At 44.4% G+C, this 21,602-nt stretch overlaps 1 protein-coding gene across 6 annotated transcripts; it reads right to left on the bottom strand.

Moving 5' to 3' along the window:
* Positions 1-485: 485 nt before the first annotated feature.
* On the bottom strand, positions 486-21,598 carry NUDT5 (nudix hydrolase 5). Of its 6 annotated transcripts, none has more exons than XM_038387994.2 (10): positions 21,464-21,598; positions 12,450-12,556; positions 8,248-8,315; positions 4,872-4,924; positions 3,951-4,058; positions 3,316-3,411; positions 2,914-3,015; positions 2,593-2,601; positions 1,580-1,633; positions 486-846 (listed from the first exon to the last, which is right to left on the bottom strand). In XM_038387994.2, the coding sequence occupies exons 2-10, from the start codon at positions 12,510-12,512 to the stop codon at positions 737-739; spliced, it is 663 nt and encodes a 220-aa protein (XP_038243922.1). In that variant the 5' UTR covers positions 12,513-12,556; positions 21,464-21,598; the 3' UTR covers positions 486-736. The 6 variants fall into 6 exon arrangements, with proteins under 6 accessions (XP_038243922.1, XP_038243923.1, XP_038243926.1 ...); XM_038387995.2 differs by having other exon boundaries at positions 21,505-21,594; XM_038387998.2 differs by having other exon boundaries at positions 12,450-12,553; positions 21,464-21,578.
* Between the last annotated feature and the right edge of the window lie 4 nt (positions 21,599-21,602).

Here is a 21,602-nt window from a genome sequence, read left to right as displayed (position 1 = left end):
CTGTAGCTCACGAAAGCTTATGCTCTAATAAATTTGTTAGTCTCTAAGGTGCCACAAGTACTGCTTTTCTTTCAGCCAAAGTTTGAGAGTGACTAGTGATTTTTGGGTACCGAACATGACACCTTTAAGGGGCTGACAGTTTTGAAAACTCTGGCTGATATCTGAGGAAGATATAAAAACCAAAAAGGCTTGATCTCTTGGCATTTTTCATAATGTTGTTAATGCCCCTGGTCTGACCCCATTTCAAAGTCTATATGCTTAGCACAGCCAAGGCTTCAAGCTTTGTGGTTTGCGTCCAGCTATGTTTAGCATAAGTCAGTTTGGTAAGGTACCGCCCCTTACCTTAATCCAAGGGTGTTATACCAGAGAAGCAGCTCCACTTTAATGGTGGATTAAGCGACCCCGGTGTATAGTTTCAGCATAATTGTGAAGTGCTCAACCATAAAAAATACTTTGAGGAAGGAGCAAGGAAAAGACGTGATCTCTTAACAGGCCATGATACTTTTTATTTTTCTGCAAAGGATAAAATTCCATTCAGAGTTAGAGGTTGAACAGTTCAGAGAAAAGCTTTATACAGTACAAATAGTTCAAGCAATCTTTCCTAGAAATATGATTGCTTAATACTGTGTGTAGTCAGTCTACAGGACCTTTATTGTATGAAAAGTTACAGCTTCCCAGTCTATACGGACTATTTGACTCCATCCTGGAAGTATTCAATGAGGTTACATATGCAGCCTTAGAACTTCATAAAAGGCACCTGGAGGGGTTTTTGTGTTGCATGTTTCAGTGCCAATGCATAGGCATAAACTCTGGCATCCACTAAAATATGCTCTTCTGCCACTAGCTCTGCAAAACACCCAAACCAACCAATAATATGAATTCCAAACAGAAAGGCATGGACAGGACAGACATAACAAGGGCAGATGCAAATTCATATTCATACTGTTAGCAAGAAATTAAAAACAAACTTCTGAAGACTTCAAGACAGAGGCTGACAAGTAGCATGAATGTGTGAAGTATCAGAACAAATCCAGGCCACGTTTAAAATTTTTGGAGGCTTTGCCATATTTCTTTTATAACACATTAGTCCTTTAAAGTCTTGTGACATGTTAGTCCTCTGGAGCATTATTACTAACTAATTTAGTTGTAGTATATTTTTAAAAAAAAAAAGCATATGAACTGACGAAGCACAAAGGATAAGCCTCAGGGTGGAAATGGGTAGCTATTCTGATGTAGGAAGCTATCTGGAACAGGCATTGCATTGGTAATTGCGTCTAACAAAGACTGCAGCTGGCTAGATTGTGCTAATGAACATTCCTTTCTGGAAGACAAACCACATTTTGAAGGTTCACCTGAGGCATGGAATGTTATATGCAAGTTTTCCAGATTACAGAAGTAAGAAAGTAGATGGTTTTGGATTTAAAAATTGTTATAAATCTCCCAGGCTGAGAGATCCTCAGAGAAACTGGAATACAGGGGCTAAGAAGTGGATTGATTTACAGTAAGCGTGAAGAAGCTAAGAAATTTTCAAAGGTTTTATTAACTGGCTTAATGTGCCAGAGAAAATAAGTGCGCTTACCTTCAATTCTCTGCAGTAGATCATTCTTTGGTAGTGAAACAACTTCCACAAATTCTATTAAAAAAAATAATTAAATTTGTGTATTTCACACGGATTATCTTTAATCTGTCAAGTTATATCTGATAGAGTTGAGTTAACGTTGAGAGAAGTATATTTCATTCCCTTCTCTTTAAACTCAGATGGAAAGCAGACAAGGAACTGGATTCAGGTTCACTTTCAGCCAGAGACCAGTATCACCCAGGCACACTGCCATGCTCAGCTGACTAAGACACAGGCAAGATCAAAGGTGCCTTCTGAAATGCAGTTTTGAGGCAGTAATTTGGGAAATAACTACAGAACTAGCTAGGAGAATGGTGACATATTAGGGACAGGAACCACTGTCCTGCAAGGACAGCCACCCTTCCCCTTCCCCCTATTCGGTCCATCTGATCAGATATTTCACTGTTGAAATGTTAACGAAACCTGGGCCTGCATACTTGGTATGGTAAGAAAGACCACAAACCTTTAACTTCACAGAGTGGAGAAGAATGACAAGACATCTGAGAACTGAGGGCTCATCCTTGACATGTGGCCTGTCACACAATTTGGGCAGAAATGCTTGAGGAATGCAAGGTATTGCTTATTTGCCTGTAACTACCCAAGCAGTTCCCCCTATCTGGATTAACAATTGCAGAGTTTCAGTCTAGGGGCCAGATCCACAAGCTTCAATACAGCTATACCAATTTACACCAGCTGAGGAATTGATCCGAGATAGGTCATGGAGACCATTTCAACTGAAATTTCCCCTCCTTAAAGCTGACTGTGGTACAATTGTTTGGGAATTTCAAGTCTGATCTAAAGAGCGCTGAAGTCAGTGGAGCTCATACAGTGTGTCACCATCAGGACTGTGATCCTAATGATGTTGAGGAAAATATCTCCTGACCACAGAGAAGAGCAGAGTGCAGGCTGACATGCAAATTCAGAGTGACATCCGGTAAAGCTGAAGCCACAGTGAAGTTAAGTGAGCAACGTACCTCCTTCCTCTGTAAAGACAAGAAAGAAAGAAAAGTGTTAACACGAAGAAAACTACATTTGGACACACATTGGAGCTTAGTACCTGCTCCTGCTCCTGCTCTAACACCCACGAATGTCAGTGACAACCTTTCCATTGACTTTAATGGGAGGTGGATGAAGCCCTAAAAGCTCAGACAGAAGTTAGAGAGTCAGTGAACCCAAGTGAAGTTATTAGAATCCTGTATTGCTGAGCCCTTCAACAGTTTCCAAGCATATTTAGAGAGGACAGTCCCTCCAATGAGACAGCTAAAAATTAAATATTGTACATGTCCTGGACTCACCAGGTTTTTGCATGGGTCTTGTATTACAAGCATCATCTCCATTAATGGTGACGGTCACGATGTGCGTTGTGCAGTTTGTTAAACCAGGGTCCAAGCAAACAGCTGCAAAGTAAAGGATGTTCATTATGAGAAAAGAGCAGAGACTACTGGACATTTTAACACCACAACTTTCACTCAGATCTAGTTGATACACTAAGAGAACTTATTCAGGAGGCAACTTCACCAGCATGCATCACAAAGCCAGGCGAAAAGTCTGGTACTGTGGGAGCGCACACTCCCTCGCTGTGCCCTTCCCATCCTGAACAGTGAACCCATCGTAGATCCATTGAATTTAGGGCATTCTGTGACCATGAAGAGGGGCAGGATTGGCTCTGAGTCAGGTAATCAAGAAACAACAAAGACCTGGAGAACATTCAACGACATCCCCTTTGTACCCCGTTTCTTCCTCCAACTCTCGCAAGGCTGCGCTTTCTGGGCTTTCATTTCCCTCAATGAGGCCTGCAGTGTAAACATTACATTAAAAATAGTTAAAATAGAGCTCTTATACAGCATTGTCCATCCTTAGATCTAAGAGAGCTTTACAATGGATTGTAAAATATCTTCAGCCCTATTTTAAAGATGGGGTAACTGAGGCACTGGGAGGTCAAGAAGGTCAGCGTCAGATCCAGGAACAGAACCCAGGACTGCTGCCTCCTATCCACCAAATCATGCTGCCTCCCTCCAAAAGGAATTTCCTCTCTCACAATGAGTATGCCAATGCCAAGCTCACAAAAGTTTTCCCTCTTTTGAAGATGGGAGAGAGAGGAAAAAAACTAGGTTGGACAGATTCTACAAATAAAATTTGACATTATGCTATTTCACATTTTACTACTACTAAACATCCCTCTTTCTCAACAGCCTGTATTCTAGTACAGAAACCACCACTGATCTTGGAATCTGAAAGACACAGCACATTGAAATCTACAAGCCTCAGCAAGATGGACAGAGTAAACTACACTACATTCTGTGTATTTCATCTTCATATTTTTGTTACCTACCTGCAGGGAATTCCAAGCAATACCCTCCCATTGGAGGCCTGAATTGTTTCACTAGGACAATGCAATCATAGTGGAGAGTTCTTTGTAACACAGGTATAACTGATACACCTGCCAGCATAAAGAAAAGAGCAATGAAAACATAGCATGTAGGTAGTTCAAACATTGACACTTATGTCTTGTGAGCACCCTCACCTTCCACTGACTTTGAAAAATAAAACTGCACTGAAAGGGATAAAGATAACTCATTTGTTGCTCTCTGCTGGATGACCTCATCTTGATTTAAACCCTAATAATCATCAGGAACTCTGGGTCTGAAAGCAAAAGCTCCAATCAAGTACCCTAGAACCTTCCCTCTGCTACTACAATCTTAACAGTCTTTCCACTTTAATTTGGTCCCCCACATTCTTGTCCAAACAACAGGTTCCAAACAAACAGGAAGCTGCAGTTCCTTTGACTGCCCGGGACCATGACTGACTTCCCATTGGAAAAGTGATCAAATAAAATATTTGTTCAGATTTCCCCCAGACTACAGATCCATTTTCTGGCAATATTTTGCTGTAAGGCCTGATCCTGCAACTCTTAATCATGCAAGCAGTTCTTACTCCAGTCATTACAATAACATCAATGTATGATATGCATATGATCAAACATTTACATAAAAAGGTTACTCACAAAAATCAGGGTACTGATTTGTAAGTTCCTTAGGGCAGAGGCTCTATTCCTTCTAAGCTACACTTGATCAACAGTACAGCGCCGTACATGGCTTATGGCATTATATACATGATTTATACTATTTGCTTTATTTTACTCCTATTCTCTTGCACCTTTTTATTGTCAGTTGTTGCCATTTATGGAAGCAGACCACCTCATCATTATTAATATTAGAAGAAGTTATGCATAAAAATGTAACTGGTGCTATACCATCAGCTGAACTGTCCTCTTTCCTGGTAGTACGCTTTACGGTTTCCCAAATTCTGTTGGGTAAGAAGAGGAGAAAGTGGATGTGTTAATCCTAAAAAAGAAAGTATACTATAGATACATGCTTTCCACACAAATAGCCAACTTGGAACTTTGCTACCTTCATTCAAAAGCAAAACATGCAAACATACAGCGAGAATGGTACTATGGAGCAACTGCCAAGAGGCAAGCCACTATTATTAAGTGATCACTGTAAAGTATCCATAAGGTCTCAGTCTCAATTTTGTTTCACCTTTAGTTAGAGAGACAGTCTTGCTAGCAAATGATTTTTGGTGGTTGCTTAGGACAATAAATAAATAATATTTTGGACTGTCAAGCAATTAAAAAATTAATCTTGATCAATTACATGATTAATCATGCTATTAATAACAGAATACCATTTATTTAAATATTTGTGGATGTTTTCTACACTTTCAAATATTGATATCAATTAAAACAGAATACAAAGTATACAGTGCTCACTTAAAAATAAATATAATTACAAATATTTGCACTGTAAAAACAGTGTTTTTCAATTCACCTAATACAAGTACTGTAGTGCAGTCTCTATCATGAAAGTTGAACTTACAAATGTAGAATTATGTACCAAAAAAACTGCGTTCAAAAATAAAACAATGTAAAACTTTAGAGTCTTCAAGTCCACTGTGTCCCACTTCTGATTCAGCCAATCGCTCAGACAAACAAGTTTGTTTACATTTGTAAGAGATAATGCGGCCCGCTTCTTATTTATGGTGTCACCTGAAAATGAGAACAGGCGTTGCTTGGTACTGTCATCGCAAGATATTTATGTGCTAAAGATTCGTATGTCCCTTCAAGCTTTAACCACCATTCCAGAGGACGTGTCCATGTTGATGATGGGTTCTGCTCAATAATGACCCAAAGCAGAGCAGGCCTATGCATGTTCATTTTCATCATCTGAGTCAGATGCCACCAGCAGAAGGTTGTTTTCTTTTAGGGTGGTTTGGGTTTTGTAGTTTCCGAATTAGAGTGTTGCTCTTTTAAGACTTCTGAAAGCATGCTCCACACCTCATCCCTCTCAGATTTTGGAAGGCACTTCAGATTTTTAAACCCTGGGTCAAGTGCTGTAACTACCTTTAGAAATCTCACATTGGTTCCTTCTTTGCATTTTGTCAAATCTGCAGTGAAAGTGTTCTTAAAACGAACAACATGGGTTAGGTCACCATCCAAGACGGCTATAACATGACATATATGGCAGAATGCAGGTAAAACAGAGCAGGAGACATACAATTCCCCCCAAGGAGTTCAGTTACAAATATAATTTAATGCATTTTTTTTTAAACTAGCGTCGTCAACATGGAAGCATGTCCTCTAGAATGGTGGCCAAAGCGGCATACGAATGTTTAGCATGTCTGGCATGTAAATACCTTGCAACGCTGGCTATAGAAGTGCCATGTGAACACCTGTTCTCACTTTCAGGTGACACTGTAAATAAGAAGCGGGCAACATTATCTCCCATAAATGTAAAGAAACTTGTTTGTCTTAGCGATTGGCTGAACAAGTAGTATGACTGAGTGGACTTGTAGGCTCTAAAGTTTTACACTGTTTTATTTTTGAGTGCAGTTCTGTAACAAAAAAAATCCCACACTTGTAAATTACACTTTCACAATAAGAAAAGGAGTACTTGTGGCACCTTAGAGACTAACAAATTTATTAGAGCATAAGCTTTCGTGAGCTACAGCTCACTTCATCGGATGCATTTCTAAGCTTATGCTCTAATAAATTTGTTAGTCTCTAAGGTGCCACAAGTACTCCTTTTCTTTTTGCGAATACAGACTAACACGGCTGCTACTCTGAAACTTTCACAATAAACAGTTTGCACTACAGTACTTGAATGAGGTGAATTGAAAAATATTTCTTTTGTTTGTAATTTTTACAGAGAAAACATTTGTAATATAAAATATAAACTGAGCACTATACACTTTATATTCTGTGTTGTAATTGAAATCAATATATTTGAAAATGCAAAAACATCCAAATATATTTTATACAGTTCAATTGGTATTCAATCATTTAAAAGAGAAAACTACAATTAATCGTGATTTTTTTTTGAGTTAATCACGAGTTAACTGCCATTAATCGACAGTCCTAATAATATTTAGTTCTTCTATAGCATTTTGCATCCATGGATCTCAAAGCACTTTATAAAGGAAGACAAGTATCATTATCCCCATTTTACAGCTGGGGAAACTAAAGCATAGAGGTGAAATTAAGACAGCAGGTCAATGTATTTAGAATGGTTATTTTGAAGAGCTGCAACATAAAATAGAAGAGACAGATTTTATAGACTGGCTAATTTTATCTGGAAAAAGCAATAAGCAAATACTTACATTCTGTCTGCCTCATGCATAACAATTATTACGTGAAAATAAAAGTAGGTTACTCTGAAAGCTCCGAGCTCAGTTACCCATTCCTGTTAGTAACCGGAAGTCAAAAATGACACAGCCTCTCTTGCAAATCGAAAATAAGTGATGAGACTGACACAAAAAGTAAACCTTTCACACAGGCCTCAATCATTGCCACTTCTTGAGGCTACTCTTAAAGGGGAAGGAGACTTTAGAGAGAGCAATCAGAAAGGACCCCAATGCTCTAGGAAGAAGGAAAATAAGGTAGCACTGTCATTTCCAGTCATCATGGCAAATTAAAAAGATAGATTTATCTGACACATGAAGAGAATTAGACAGGCCTGAGAATATGAATGAGAAGGTAAGAAGCAGGCAAGACCACCCCTTCTCCAAATGATACCATCTCAACAATATGCAAAACCCTGCACAATCTCAGACATCATGCCTATCAACAGGGGAAACGGAGTTCTTTGGGAATGACCAGAAAAACCAAAGGGAGCTCTTGATAATCATCTGTTTGCAAGTTAAAAGCTTGCAGCATTAGGTCTGCACAGCATCATTGGAACCGCAAGATAAACACATGGACCAAATCCAAGGTATTAACCTACAGGATAAAGAATATTTGTTAATACATATTCCAACAACAAAAAAAGGTCAAATTCTTCCTCAGAGTAACTGCATTAATGTCAAAGGGGAAATCTAGCCCAGTATGTCAAGTAATTGTTTTATAGGTGCTCAAATTCCATAGCCTTTGGCTAGTTCCGACAGAGAAACTTGGAAGAACTGCAAGAATTTTAAAAAGAAAAGGAGTACTTGTGGCACCTTACAAATAAATTTGTTAGTCTCTAAGGTGCCACAAGTACTCCTTTTCTTTTTGTGAATACAGACTAACATGGCTGCTACTCTGAAACCTGTCATTATGCAAGAATTTTAAAATGTCTCAGCAAGAAAATTACCTGGTTTTACCGGCGGGATCAACATAGGTTGTCTGTTCAAGCTTCACCCATTTTCTTTCTGCGATTGCCTAACAAAGAATAATAAATTAAACAAGTTGGGATATTGTCCCCATTGAGATTTGCTGGGCAATTTTGTTGTTTTGGAAAGAAGCTGCAAATTCCGTGTGTATGTGAAGCTGTCATACTAGCATGTAAATGCATGCACTGAGGAGTTCTTGAAATAGGAACTGAAAATAACTCATGTGACATATGTAAGGCTAGGCTGGGATTTTCAAAGGAGTTTAGGGGAATTAGACAACCAAGTTTCAATGTAATTTGGAGGGATTTGGGTGCCCATCTCCTTTGGGCTGCTTTGAAAATCTCAGCCCTAATCTTTAAAATAAAACATGAAGGCAGTGCCTTGCCCCTAAAAGGGGGCTGGTTTCAGCTGTGTGTAAAAGGGGCATGCAGAATTTGCCTACATGGGCTTTTTAGCCATGATGGGGGTTATGACTGCTCAATTATCTGAAATCTGGGAGTCAGGAGAACTCGTTCTATTCCCAACTCTGCCATTGACTCACTTTGGTACTGTCACTATTCTCCCCATCTGTAACATAGGGATAGCGATTCTGACCTGATTTGAAGGCCTTTGGAGATCTACCAATGAGAGGCTCTATGCATTATCATTACTATCAACTCCATGGACACCTAGATGCCTGTGGGCTTTTCATGGCTGAGCAGAGGTATTCTTAACTTCCCTCCACCTCGTGTTTTGCCCATTCATGTGTGGTCCCTTGGGGAGAGGTGGAACTAGATGTTAGTTTTGCCGCTTCTCTCATTTATTATGGCTTGCGCTGTAAGGGTGGAAGTCTTTGCTAATTAAATGGCTGCTGGGAGGGCAGACAGAAGACTTGTTTCTGAAATCCTGCACAGGACTGGGAGGCTTGGGGATAGGTTACATCAGCAGAGTGATACCAAACTAATGGCACTGGGAACAGCAAGAGGTCAGAGAGGACTGGCAGCTACAGAGGAGAAGTGTTTCCAATTAGCCATTTGGAACCAGGATCATTCCACTCTCAAGCTGTGAGCAGAGAGAAAAACCTGACCAAAGCAGGGAACTGTGGTGGTGGATAAACAGGAAGACTCTCTAGAGGCCAGTGCAGTCTCAGGTGGTTAGTACATCAAATTTCTGTAGTGTAGACCAGGCCACGGAGTAAATGGGACATCTGGCCACAAAGGTCATGAAATGGGAGAAACTCCTGCTGGAAAGAGAAAAAGAATGCAGCCCAAGAAAGAGCAGCAACATCTAGAGCATGTGGAGAGAGAAAAACAAGCACAGGATGAAGAGACAGAGACTGAGCCACTAGTAACCTAAGAATTCAGTAACTGATAATGGAAAAGGATCATCTCACTTCATCCCTAAAACCAATTCTAAGTCCATTTTACAGCATTCTGCTTGTCCACTTGCCTGGGACAAGTCAGTTATTTTGAGGGGCAAACAAAATATCAACCACTTTTCCATCACCATGGGAAAGGTGGCCAAGTCGATTTTGTGCCTGGAAATTTTCATGGTTATTTTGCAAGGTTGTTCTAAGTTATCCTTGAATTACAGGAAGCCAGAAATACTTTCCAAGGGCTTTTGGATGATCTGTGGTCACAATAATGTAGCAGGAATGGAGAAGGTGAAGTTTCTAATTCCTTTAGCAAGGTGTAACAGGTAGGAAGCATGCAGACTTATATAAGATTGGATTGCAAGCACCCAGGTATATTTTATTGCTTTAAATTAACCCCTAAGGCATACAGGGAATAAACTGAATGAGATCCAAAATAAGAAGAAATGAAAATCATGTTACAGTTGCAGCCCAAACCAAGGGAATTATATATTTTAATTAAAAAAAAAACCCCAAGATTTCTACACCAGTTGAAGCCTTTGAGTTAATGGGGATTGAGCAATTATTTTTAAACTTTGCAGAACATAAAAAGGCCTGGATTATTGATCGTGGCCCAACAATGTTGCACAGGCAGCAAACCCGGCAAATCATTACCCCAGTATCTATCTTGGCATTGCTAAATAGCAAAGAGGAGAATGGCGAAAGTCAGAGCCATATCAGTGTGCTCCAAGAAAGTGAGGGAGGAAGAAATGACTAAAGTTACCAGGAATTGGACCACATCCAAACTTGAGAAAGGAGGAGACAAAAGGGGATGCCATGTAGATAGTAAAACAAGATACCTGTCATAAGAATGTCTGGTATACCAACAGAGGCCAAAAGCTGCAATTAAGAGTCAACCCAGTGTAATAGTTAATAGGGTATAGGTCATCCAGCACCTCCTGCGAGTGGTTGTTATTTAAATGCTCCAGAATCTACCCCAAAGCCCAGGTGAATTACATCTACTGGAGAACCACAAAGCCCTCAGTGTTACCTATAAAGGAAAAAGAAACTCTGCTGTCACATGCCTGGTTGGATGCATGGTCAAACTCTGTTCCAGCAGACAGAGAGAGAGAGAAAGCTTTATGCTGTGAGAGACAAATCCTTTGCTTACACCCTAGTTAAGGATGCTTCACATAACGTTCAGCTAAGCATGTTCAGTTTGAATCACCTTCTGTTTGTGACTTCTCTCTATTGCTGTTATGCCAATAAAATCTGCTTCTCTCCAACATAACCTGACTGCAGAAACAGTTAGAGGACACAATCAGCAGGTACTCTTAGAGAGAAACCGTACAATGTTAGGTGATCCAGAATCAGAAGTCTACAACTTCTTTAGGAAAATGTCATGGGCAGAGGGGCTGTGACTTCTGTTCTCAAACAATGCCACAAGAAGTCTGGTAAAAACCAGCATGGCACAGGGAAACACAAATGACCTGAAATATACTAGAGCTGGCTACAACCTGCTACCACTATTTGGAGGGTGCAAAAGAAAAAGCAGGAGAAGGAATCATTTAGAGTAGCAAAAGGATTGAGGAGTAATAGGCTGAAATTAAAGTGGCCTGAAAAGGCTTGTGCCCAGTTTTGTTTCATTGAAAAATAAACCCCCCTGAAATGTTAAAGTTTTCCTGCTTGCTTATTTATGTAAGAAATTTGGGTCTTGTCTGCCCTGGGAAACTATCGTGACTAGAGATCTAATGAAATGATGACGCCAAAAGCATCAAGAGAATGAAAGCTGAGCAACTAAAAGAGGAAGAGATTTTTAATAAGACCGTTTAAAAGTCCTCTTTTAAACAATCATTTAACTCCAATGGCTAACAAACAATCCTTTATAGAAAGGAAAAGGAGTACTCGTGGCACCTTAGAGACTAACAAATTTATTTGAACATAAGCTTTCGTGAGCTACAGCTCACTTCATCGGATGCATTCCTTCATTGCTACATCAGCATGCATCTGATGAAGTGAGCTGTAGCTCACGAAAGCTTATGCTCAAATAAATTTGTTAGTCTCTAAGGTGCCACAAGTACTCCTTTTCTTTTTGTGAATACAGACTAACACGGCTGCTACTCTGAAACCTGCCTTTATAGAAAGGATTTCATTGTTAAAAGACAACACTCCTGCAGCTTCAGTTAAGGTGCACAAACTCAGAGTAAACATCCACAATACTCTCAGGACACCACCACTATAACCAGAGAGGACTAGTTCTGATATTTCCAATACTGCTAAGATAGGAACAAGCACAAACTGATGAAAAAACCCCTAAAAAGCAAACAAACCTGTTAGGTCCTCTTTATGTATCATAAAGCGGGGGAAAAAAAAAAAGCGCACACACAATTTTAAAAAATTCTTTGCAGGTCATCTTTAAGGAAAGGAAAATGTAGGCTGAATATCAGAAAGCAGTGAGTTCAGTTACAGTGGAATGATCTCTCCAAGGGAGTGGTGAAAGTCCCATTATTTCAGACATTCAAAGCTACCCTGAACAGCCTAGGAAGTATTGTTGGGAACAACTGTGCCTGGGGAGGGCGAGCCTGAGGGAGAGGGGAGATGCACTAGATAACCTCTGTGTGATTTTTATGACTGTGTTAAGGTGAAAGTTTCTCATCTTTCATCTGCGTATCACCTACTTTGACTCCAATGACTTCAGGACAAAAGCCCTATCTTCATATATCTAACACACTACATAGCATAAGGTTTTCTCACTCTGCACAGATGTAATATTTTCTAACATTCAATAGCAGCCTTAAATAAATGCTACATTAGTTAATAAATATAAACATGGCAAAAATAAACGCTTTATACCTCTTCTTTAAGGATGGATGGTCTGGTAGATTTCAGAATCTCTATGGTTGCTTTGTTTTGCATTTTCAGGGATGTCTCTTGCACCTCCTTGCACAAAGTCCACACTACTACAAAACAGAGAATCGATATTTACCTTCAGAGTAAAGTCAAACCATTCATCCATGCATTCTGAATTAACAAATCTTTCTCCTAAACATGCTTCATTAACATTTACGGTCACACACACTCATCAGCTTGCAAACTTCATGGATGCTGCTAAGACAGATGGGGGCAGATCTTCAGCTGATATAAATTCTCATGGCTCCACTGACTGCAAAAGAGCTAGGGCAATTTGCACCAGCTAAGGAGCTGCCCCACAATATTTATAGGCCATGCATGGCAGGGTGCACAACTACTGTTGCCCCTTTTAAGTCACAGTGCTACTTTGCTCTCAGTGGAATCTTAGCTCAATGGACTACTGCCACAGCATGCGAACTGGCCTAGAAGACAAAGCATGACACAGGTAAGGCTAAGAAATTAACTCCAAATATCAAAGGGAATTCAGAGTGAAAATCAGAATGAGGAATCCCAGCTATTAGACTAAGGGGGAAAAAAAAAATCACATACGGCATTCAGTCCCTTTTCCACTCAAGAGGCAATGCAGGATTATCCATTTCCCAATGAATTTATCCTGTCTAGCTCTAAAGCAGAAGATATGTTAGGCAGTACATGATGCACAGCTGTGCATTTTTACCATTAAAATCTTGGGTTCAAGTCAGTGGAATGTTTGGTGCTTTGTCTGCATTGCAAAACTATCATATAGTTCAGTACAGAGCTGAAGCTCAGGGTTCCTACTGAAATGAGATAACAGACAGGACAAAGCAGAAGGGGAGGAAAAAACCCACTGGGGAACAATCCAGCATTGGCAATGAGGTGGAAGAGATGATCTAATAACTTTTTGTTTAGTGTTTATGAGCTTACATCAACTCTCAGCGAAGCCAATAGGAGTCTTTCCCCCAATTTCAGGATGCACTGGATAAAGTCCTACAGATTCTGTGATCATGAGAAATGATCAAAGGATGGGAAAACGTGCACAGCACTTGCCTGCTGTACATCTGACCTTAGCTGGTGCTTTTCACCTCTCGTTCTTTCACAAAATCCATTCTATATTTTTAAAGTACTGGACATGTGCGTTTCTCAGCTTTCTTGGGTATATGCACGGGGGCACATCTCCCCTAGCACAGTCTTACAGAGACAAGGCATGTTACATAGTCTGTAGGACACTAAACGATACTACTACAGAAACACAATTAACTTATTACAGGCCAAAATCTACAATCCATACTCAGGCCAGAGACTCTCATAGGTCTAATGGGGTCTGTGATGGAGTTTTCATGTCACACCTCACCTGAAAGGGTTAAGGTAGCTAGGAAGGGGCTAATTAAAATAACAGGCTGCGCTTGGGGAAAAATTGGACTGGATAAGCAAGCCCTAACAGAAGATGAAGCTCAGCTGAGCAGATATAGGCTGGGCCTGTACAAAACCAGCAAGCTGAAAACAGAAGTGGGCTGTAGGGGAAGTAGGCTAGTCTTTCCCTGAGAACTGGGCACTTGAATTGAACCCTGGGGGTGGGCCAGAACACAGAGAAAGAGAAGAGAAGTAGGAAGGAGTACAGGGAAATAACAACATGGTCTTGGCATACGGGGTCCATGAGGCAGAGAGTTGGGGAGCTGGAATCTGGAATAGTGGGTGGACCTGGGTTCCCCTATCACCCACTGGAATAGTGCATAGTCTTAGATTAGAGGATGCCCTGGAAAAGCAGCTGGACAGTTGGTCCGGAGAGACTGTGTTACCCTGGAAAGGGAGGACCCTATAGTGAGGTGGCTGGAGGTTACAAATAGAAGTTGCATGGAATCCCATAGAGCAAGTGGGGCTGTGGTGAGGGTGGGATGCTGGAAGAGGGCATCAGAGCTGGAGGGAGCTAATCCCCAGAGTAGCCAAGAGGAGGCACTATCCTAGCAGTCAGTGTATCCCATGACAGAGTCCTTGCCAGTTTAATGACTGCTGGATGACGCCAAAGCATCTTTCACAAAAAAGACTCGGACTTAAAAGTTATTGTTAAGTTAGACCTGCAGCAAAGAAATACAAGGAAAATTTGTCACATATGTTCTATAATAAACTAAGCTTGAACGGTTAGTAATATCAGAATCCAAAATAGACAGAAAATACTTCCTCCTATTTCACAACAGTTTCAGAAAGAGACAATGATAGATAATAGACACATACAGTGGTGCTGTAACCATGTCTGTCCCAGGATATTAGAAAGACAAGGTAGGTGAAGTGTAATATCTTTTACTGGACCAACTTCTGTTGATGAGAGAGACAAGTTTTGAGCTTACACCGAGGTTTTCTTCAGGTCAGTGTCTCGGCTTCAGCAGTTTTGATATTTTCCACTAGTTGGTGCAATAACTCCGAGTAACATTTAGACAAGGGCTTTGAAAGAAGTGTCAGATTTCCACATTCTGCAGATGGCATGGAACCAGGACTTTCAGGTGTCAAAACACTGAAATATAATTTGGCTCATTGAGGGTTATGATTCATATACTGTCATAATTTGACAGCAGCAACACAGTTAATGATTAATAAACACAATTAACTGCAATGGAATATAAGCTGGTTTAAAGCTGCATTGTAACAACGTGCACTACATTTGTGTATCTGATCTATGGACACACATCATGTCAAAGCTCTGGAACAGGACGTTCTCTTGTACTATCACCTACAACGTGTAGTCCTGTATCAGGTTTAGATGAACTCCACTAATGTAATACTTTATAGCTAGCAGTGCAATTTTAAAATCCTGATTTCAGTAAAACAAAACAAAACAGTGAATTCACGGTTAGCTTGCATTCTCAGCCTAACAGCTGATACGTATTGTAAACATGGGCAGAAACATGGTCGTTCTAGTCCTGTCCACTTGCCTCTTAAGATAGGACACTAACTTTGTCATAATATCTGCTCCGCTCACCTCTCCTGGGGCTCAGTTCAGCCCTGCTTACCTGAGGGGTGAGTTTGGTACATTCTGATCAGACCTCTCTTGAAGATAACCCCCCCAAACACTCCCCTCCCCCAATCAGTTTTTAAACTTATCCTTGAAGCAATTCAGAATTGAGCCAACTAAAGCCTACAAATCAGCTTAGAGGTTAGCCCTGCTGAAAGAACATTACAATAAGCTACCCAAGATGTGATAAAAACATGGATAAGCTTCCCTAAATCAGTCTTCAAAAGTGATCTGATCCCAGTTATGTTTCCCAGTTGATAGGAACCAGATTTAATAGCAGCTTGAATATGCTGTTCAGAAACAAGCTCACGGCTAAACTAAATATCCAGTTTCTTACCACTCTAGGATGTCTTTCAAAAAAAATGTTCTAAGGGGATACTGTCAAGTAGTTGAAGTATAAAATTTTTCCTACAGCACCTTGATGTGTATATTTGAGACGATTTGTCCTCCAGATTCTAAATATCTTTTAAATCCACTGATCTGTCACCAATAGCCACTGCATTTGCATTGCACAAATGCATCTGGCTTTGCTGCTAGAACCAGCTAGCAGTCTAAGTCCAGCTTCATTTGCTGAACTGTGCCAGCATCACTAATGAGGCTAAGGGCTTGTCTACACTTCGTGTTGTGGCTGTAGCACTTAGTGAAGACACTACCTATGCAGATGGGAGAGCTCCTCCTGCCAGCATAGAAACTTCACTTTCCCAAGAGCAGCAGCTATGTTGATGAGCAAAGCCCTCCCAGTGACATAGCACTGTCTACACTAGGGGTTAGGTCAGTATAACTATGTTGCTCAGGAGTGTGGAAAATCCATGCCCCTGAGTGACGTAATTACAGTACCAACTTGTGTTGGTATAGAGTGTAGACCAAGTCTAAAAAACAACTAATGAAAGCAAATAGTGCACTAACTTGAACTCTGAGAAAAAAGCATGAAAATAACAGCCAAAAGGAAAAGAAATCAATGGTTGCCATCCTGATATTTGGCAATGTTACATTTCTGCTCTGTTTATTAGCACTGATGGCCTACTCAGCACTGTACAGGATATGGAGGAATAAATGGTCCTTGCCTCATTGGGGTTGTGTTCTAAATAGAGAGAAAGAAAAACTGCTTTGGAAGGCCAGAGGGTGATTATCAGAACACTGGAATTATTATTACAAAGTCTGTTTCAGTTAATGGACAGGTGAGGATTTAAGTGAGTTAGCCCAATTTAGAAGAGTCTGAATTAAGGGAGTATAATAATTTTGTGCACCTTCTGCAAGGGTAGTTCTGAGTGTAAAGGGCTTCAATGTAAAAGGCATGAAGAGAGACACAAAAAGGGAGAGGCAGTGAAAGAAGAGTGGGAATAAGGAGAATGGCTGGAAAGGTGAGCACACAGTTCTTCAACCTACACTGCTCCTAACATCACCTCACACTGAATAAAATCCAGACCCTGCTAACTAGAGTAAGACAAGAAGAGGAAAAAAAATCTCTCTCTATGTGACTATTTGATAATTTTGGGAGGCCTAAAAAAATAAGTGATGGGGCCATATAATTAGATTATTCACAGATTAGATAAAGTCACAGATTCTTAAAGCCAGAAGGAATCATTAGACCATCTAGCCTGATCTCCTGCTAGCAAACAGGGGACCACAAACAGGGCAGCTTGAGAGGGGAAGAAGGAGAATCCCCTGCTGAATGAACAAGGTGCAAGTACTAACTTTGGGGTGAGTGAATTTGTTTGGCTGTTTGTTTTTCTTTCTCTTTCAGGTTATTTCAGTTATTTTCAGTTACGTGATCTGTTGGGATTGTGTGTCTGGGGACTGTTTGAGCCTTTGTTCCCTGGATCATCTCTGATCAGCCTCAATTAGCCTTGTGATCACCCTCCCCCCATGTGATTAACGAGAGGGTAGGGCTGACCTAGGAGAGAAGGCTTTAAAAGCCAGAGGCTAAGCAACCAAGGGACTGCGAACAGGGGAGTTTGAGAGGGAGTTATAATATAGTTGCTATGGTTAGGAAGGGCTGCATTGCCAGTGCTGCTCCTGTCTCCTCCATCTGCGCCTGTATCCAGACAGCCTAACCTGGATGCCTCTACCCAGATCCTGGTGTGGATTTGCAGAGACCATGGCCTGCATTTCCCACTCTTGGAAAGCCAGGCTGAGGGGGGGGACCATACAGTGAGAAAGGTGCCTGCTGGTGAAATGTCTTAAGAAGCAGGTGGGAGAGCTACAGGAGGAGGTGGCTAGGCTGAGGAGCATCTGTGCCCACAAGGAAGTCCTGGAGAGTATTCACATGGAGACATCCAAGACTGAGGAAGCTATCCAGCTACAGAGAATTGCTGTCACATCACAGGAGAAGGAGCATATGGCTCTGTCACGGGGAGGACACTGGCAGCTGGTTAATTCTGGTAGCAGGCAGTGTTCCACCCCTGCCTCCAACCCATCCACCATGGTGATGGAAAACCGATATGCTGCCCTGACAACAAGTGATGAGAAATCACCCCCAAAGGAGGAGGAGAAGCCACATACCCCTTGCTCCCCATGCCATCCCTGTCCCTACTGCCCCATTGCCCCTGCTCTGTTACGCCACACCCGTCCCTATTGTTGCCAGTCACCTGTGTTCTTGGGGAACCAGGGTGCAGTACCCAGCGCGTCTGACTCACAAAAGACCTTCCCCTACAGCCTCTGCTTGAACCAAAACTGATCCGAAGACTTACAAAAAGCAATGGAAAGGCAGGGAGAAAGACACCTAAACCCCTGGGATAAGGATGACAAGGAAACTCCCCTAGCCTTATTTGCATCAGAGATGGGACAAGGAGGCATCTCCATTAGCATACAGAATGCAGAACAGAGATTCCAAGGCAAGAACCGCAGGGAACTCTAGGACCAGAAAAGCAGGGAAGCACTGCACCATGGGGATCTCTGCTTCAGATGTTAATGAACCATGCCTACACACATCCAGCTCAGTTGTCATTAGACCAATCTGAGTAATAAATCCTTTATGGGTATCCAAAATAGTGAAGATCCGTAATTGTATTGTTAGCTCCCTCCAAAGAACACTGCCCATAGTAAGGAATGATCAGCTCCCATTGTCTAGCCTGAAAAAACAACTTTGGTATACTCCCTTGAGCCATCAGTTTACACAAACAAATCTAGTGTTCTCCCTTGAACCATTGTTGCTTCTCTACAAAAACCCCTACCCATGCTCATGTAAGTGTTGTGATGGATCCAAAATCTGCATCACTTCCACTTTTATCTTCTCCTGCCTGATCATGCTGGGGGCTCTGCCGGTCTCCAGCACTCCGGACCCTCAGCCACCACGACCACCTGGGACCCACGATCGATTCAAGCTTCACTGAGTGGTGAGAACCCAGCTCTCTCTCTAAGTACAGCCTTCTGACCCTGACTTGTGTGATCAGTTATAGTTTTCTAAACTTGACTTTTATAATCAAGTTTAAGTTATAATATTAAATCTAACTCTTTTGTTTCTTTGGCTCCCCTATCGTTATTACCTGGCAATAAATAACTTTCATGATTAAGCTGGTTGCTTCTCTCTCTCCCTGCCCCCTGGCAGGTGTTTTTTGGTTTCCTCATTTGCTTTGCAGCAATGCTCCTCATACCTCGGCTAAAAGATCCCTGCAGCATCCAAAAATCCTGTGGGGTTTGCTCATCAAGTGGGTTACCACCAGAACAACTGTAACATGAAGGTGGGGATAGGGACTTGCTGAACCTGGGACATATGAGGGTGGCAGCTTTGAAGTGCTGCTCAACCCAGCCTGCTGAGTCTAGGGGTATATGAGGGTGGCAGATTGAAAGTGCTCCTCGACCCAGCCTCCTCAGGCGTACTCCATGCCGGTGCGGTGCCCATGGCCTATGAGGGTGACAGCTTGGAAGTGCTGCTTGACCAGCCTACGGAGACCAGGGACATATAAGGGATCATCTTGGGAGTGCTGATTAAACCGGTCCTCTCAGCTGCGCTCCGTGAATGTGTGTGTTTGTCTGATTGTGGGGCTAAAAGAAGCCAGCCCTGGGGAACCTAGGTCCTGCAGGATCGCTCCATGGGGAGGGAACTGGGAGCAGGGAGAAGTAGAGCTCCGGAGGAGGACACAAGCAGTACACGGACAAAAATACAGACGCCGCCCCCCGAGGAGAGTAACCATATTAAATGAGCACACCCCAAAGCAACAGGCAAAGCTGGTAACACTACTGCCCCATTGCCCCGCCCCCCCGCTATGCCACCCTTGTCCCCACTGCCCCATTGCCCCGCCCCCCGCTATGCCACCCTTGTCCCCACTGCCCCGCCCCCCGCTATGCCACCCCCGGGCCCTACTGCCCCATTGCCCCACCCCCCCGCTATGCCACCCCCATCCCTACTGCCCCGTTGCCCCGCCCCCCCGCTATGCCATCCCCGTCCCTACTGCCCCGTTGCCCCGCCCCCCCGCTATGCCATCCCCGTCCCTACTGCCCCGTTGCCCCGCCCCCCCGCTATGCCACCCCCGTCCCTACTGCCCCATTGCCCCGCCCCTACTGCCCCATTGCCCCGCCCCCCGGCTATGCCCCCCGTCCCTACTGCCCCATTACCCTGCCCCCCGCTATGCCACCCCGTCCCTACTGCCCCGTTGCCCCGCCCCCAGCTATGCCACCCCCGTCCCTACTGCCCCGTTGCCCCGCCCCCCCGCTATGCCACACTTGTCCCCACTGCCCCATTGCCCCGCCCCCCCGCTATGCCACCCCCGTCCCTACTGCCCCGTTGCCCCGCCCCCCCGCTATGCCACACTTGTCCCCACTGCCCCATTGCCCTGCCCCCAGCTATGCCACCCCCGTCCCTACTGCCCCGTTGCCCCGCCCCCCCGCTATGCCACACTTGTCCCCACTGCCCCATTGCCCCGCCCCCCGCTATGCCACCCTTGTCCCCACTGCCCCATTGCCCCGCCCCCCCGCTATGCCACCCCCGGTCCCTACTGCCCCATTGCCCCACCCCCCCGCTATGCCACCCCCGTCCCTACTGCCCCGTTGCCCCGCCCCCCCGCTATGCCACACTTGTCCCCACTGCCCCATTGCCCCGCCCCCCGCTATGCCACCCTTGTCCCCACTGCCCCATTGCCCCGCCCCCCGCTATGCCACCCTTGTCCCTACTGCCCCGTTGCCCCACCCCCTGCTATGCCACCCCCGTCCCTACTGCCCCGTTGCCCCGCCCCCCCGCTATGCCATCCCCGTCCCTACTGCCCCGTTGCCCCGCCCCCCGCTATGCCACCCCGTCCCTACTGCCCCATTGCCCCGCCCCTACTGCCCCATTGCCCCGCCCCCCGGCTATGCCCCCCGTCCCTACTGCCCCATTACCCTGCCCCCAGCTATGCCACCCCCGTCCCTACTGCCCCATTGCCCCGCCCCCCGCTATGCCACCCTTGTCCCCACTGCCCCGCCCCCCGCTATGCCACCCTTGTCCCCACTGCCCCGTTGCCCCGCCCCCAGCTATGCCACCCCCGTCCCTACTGCCCCATTGCCCCGCCCCCCGCTATGCCACCCTTGTCCCCACTGCCCCATTGCCCCACCCCCCCGCTATGCCACCCCCGTCCCTACTGCCCCGTTGCCCTGCCCCCCCGCTATGCCACACTTGTCCCCACTGCCCCATTGCCCCGCCCCCCGCTATGCCACCCCCGTCCCTACTGCCCCATTGCCCCACCCCCCCGCTATGCCACCCCCATCCCTACTGCCCCATTGCCCCACCCCCCCGCTATGCCACCCCCGTCCCTACTGCCCCGTTGCCCTGCCCCCCCGCTATGCCACACTTGTCCCCACTGCCCCATTGCCCCACCCCCCCGCTATGCCACCCCCGTCCCTACTGCCCCATTGCCCCGCCCCCCGCTATGCCACCCCCGGTCCCTACTGCCCCGTTGCCCCGCCTGCCCCATTCCGCCCCCTTCCCCCGTCTAGCTCCCGCCCGAGCCCTAGGTGCACCCGCTCTCCACACGGCGTGGCCCCTCCCCCCGCCGCCTCTGACCGTTGCCCTCTGCGCGGTGACTGGCTGGCCGGGACCCTCACCAGCGGCTCCTCCGCGCTCCGGCCTCGCGCAGCGATCGCCTCACCGCCCCCCCATCCCCCACCTTCCACCCACTCGGGTTTCCCTTCCGGGTCTCGGC

The sequence above is a fragment of the Dermochelys coriacea genome, chromosome 1 (genome assembly GCF_009764565.3).
Source record: "Dermochelys coriacea isolate rDerCor1 chromosome 1, rDerCor1.pri.v4, whole genome shotgun sequence".
Taxonomy (NCBI): Eukaryota; Metazoa; Chordata; order Testudines; family Dermochelyidae; genus Dermochelys; species Dermochelys coriacea.
This window is presented reverse-complemented; position numbering and strand designations above follow the sequence as displayed.